The sequence below is a fragment of the Leucoraja erinacea genome, unplaced genomic scaffold (genome assembly GCF_028641065.1).
Source record: "Leucoraja erinacea ecotype New England unplaced genomic scaffold, Leri_hhj_1 Leri_99S, whole genome shotgun sequence".
Classification (NCBI taxonomy): Eukaryota; Metazoa; Chordata; class Chondrichthyes; order Rajiformes; family Rajidae; genus Leucoraja; species Leucoraja erinaceus.
This window is the reverse complement of record NW_026576949.1, coordinates 195,001-197,357: the sequence shown is the minus strand read 5'-3', so window position 1 is coordinate 197,357 and position 2,357 is coordinate 195,001. Positions and strand designations below refer to the sequence as shown.

At 45.7% G+C, this 2,357-nt stretch overlaps 1 protein-coding gene across 1 annotated transcript in view; it reads right to left on the bottom strand.

Moving 5' to 3' along the window:
• Positions 1 to 966: 966 nt before the first annotated feature.
• Positions 967 to 2,357, bottom strand: part of nup155 (nucleoporin 155) — a 124,126-nt gene continuing 122,735 nt past the window's right edge. The window contains exons 34-35 of the mRNA XM_055632013.1: positions 2,059 to 2,165; positions 967 to 1,488 (exon numbers count right to left, since the gene is read on the bottom strand). Of these exons, the coding sequence (XP_055487988.1) occupies positions 1,350 to 1,488; positions 2,059 to 2,165 (246 nt within the window). The 3' untranslated portion in view covers positions 967 to 1,349. The remainder of the gene's footprint in view (positions 1,489 to 2,058; positions 2,166 to 2,357) is intronic.

Sequence of the window (2,357 nt, the reverse complement as noted above, 5' to 3'; positions counted from 1 at the left end):
TTTCAGGAAACCCACTTGGATACACCAAATTCTGCTCCGTCTGAGTCCCAGTCACTGTGAGGGAAGTTGAAGTCACCCACTGTGACAACCATGGCATATCTTTCTGTAATATGTCTCCATATTTGTTCCACCATCTCCAGCTGGCTATTGTCAGTTTGCGGTTTTAATTGCAATTTTTGGGCTCTGACATCATGAGCTTTCCCTATGAGCTGAATTTGAAAATCCTGCATTAAAGCCTTCATCAACTGCTTTCTACATTCCCCCATGTCAATGTTAACTTGTCTGATCTCTTTATGAGGTAGATGTACAAGGTAGCAGGGCACGAGGGACATAAAGTAAAATTGCATTTTAAAAAAGTTGATTGGAACTGAAACTTGTTGTCTGTCAGGATAATGGAAACAGGGCTTTCAATTTGAAACGAGGTAGGTACTAGATCCAGAGCTATACAGCAAGGAAACAGGCCTTCTCCGTACAAACCAAGTGTTTTTGGGGAAGCAACAGGGCTAATGGGTGAATCTGTACATTAGGGTCATTGGTGTGATGTTTCAATAAAGGCCTCGTTTCCATGCTGGGTTGGTCTGCAAGCAACCTGCACAGATTTAATTGTTAGTTATATCTTTTCTGAAAAGGATTCTGCTTGTCCCCAAATGGACTGCATGATTCAATACCTGCATCAACATTGCCCACGCCAAACAGAAGTGTGAAATGGCAAAGATCCATTCACTTTACGAGGCAGGTGAATGGGTGATGAGCAGCGATTCCTACCTCCTGTGAATGGATGGATGGATGTAAAACCTTCCCTGCAATGGTGCTGCATCACCCCAGGAGCACAGCACGCATCACCACGACAATGCAAGAGTCTTGGGCACTATGCTGTTGCTATATGAAGTGATTTTGAGTGTGAGCTAGTGTGCCTCAGTGCCCATTTGTGCTGTGTCATGAGGGAGCACACTTGCCAACACACCCTTCAAAGTATCCAAGGTTCACTTTTATTCAACTGTTGCAGAAAATTAATTTACATTAAAAAAATGAAGATATTTTTAAATTGAGTAGATAAAAAAAGGGTTTGGGTGTTGAGAGTGAGAGAGAGCTCAGATAGATGCTCCTGAATAACCTCTTCCATGAGGCTGTCACTGAGATCAGTGGAGGCACACCCCGAGCTGGTCAGAGCTCCCACAAAAAAGAGGGTTCTGTCTGGGAATCTGCTTCTTTGAAGAGTCGAGCAACATGCCCGGGCTGGAGCAGTGAGACTGGTCACCGACTGTGATGCAGGATCCCAGCTCAGGGTACACCTGGACTGAGCACGGTGCAGACCCCTGGAGAAAGCACAGAGATTCCGTGGCGAGCTGTCAGTGCAAGCGGTCGAGCTTAGCTTGTAGGGACTTGAAATTTCCAATGGTTGTTTGCAGGACGCTGGTGGGGCTCATTGACTGAAGCTCCACAAGGAAGCGACCGATGGCATCCAGGCAGTAGTTGGTGAACCGTCGTCTGTAACACAGCAAGGTTCAATGAGGCTCCAGAAAAAAGACACCGTCAAAATTACAGAGTTATCACCGTCTAAGTTACAGAGAAAGGTTGAACAAGTTAGGGCTTTATTCTTTGGAGCGCAGAAGGTTAAGGGGGGACTTGATAGAGGTTTTTAAAATGATGAGAGGGATAGACAGAGTTGACGTGGAAAAGCTTTTCCCACTGAGAGTAGGGAAGATTCAAACAAGGGGACATGACATGAGAATTAAGGGACTGAAGTTTAGGGGTAACATGAGGGGGAACTTCTTTACTCAGAGAGTGGTAGCTGTGTGGAATGAGCTTCCAGTGAAGGTGGTGGAGGCAGGTTCGTTTTTATTATTTAAAAATAAATTGGATAGGCATATGGATGGGAAGGGAATGGAGGGTTATGGTCTGAGCGCAGGTATATGGGACTAGGGGAGATTATGTGTTCGGCACGGACTAGAAGGGTCGAGATGGCCTGTTTCCGTGCTGTAATTGTTATATGGTTATATGGTTAAATATAGCAGGGAGCAAGCAGCAGGCTGTCTCTGCAGCGCATCCACAACTCACCTCTCGTGGGCTGGAACTTTGCTGGGTTCTTGCACATAAGCACTCAGAAGAACGTGAGTACACTCCAGCAAGTGCAGGGGCTTTTTAACCCTCTGCCAATACGGATCCTAAAATGAGGGCATATTAAAGTATGTTAGAAACTGCAGCAAGCATAGGACATAGGCTCATGGTAGAGGTGTGCATTAATGAAGCGTACATACCCTTACTATAGGCTTACACACTGCAGCCAATCAGCCCAATTCATCCATACCACCCAAGCTAGTCCCATTTGCCTGCAGTTGGTTCACATCTCTCTAAAC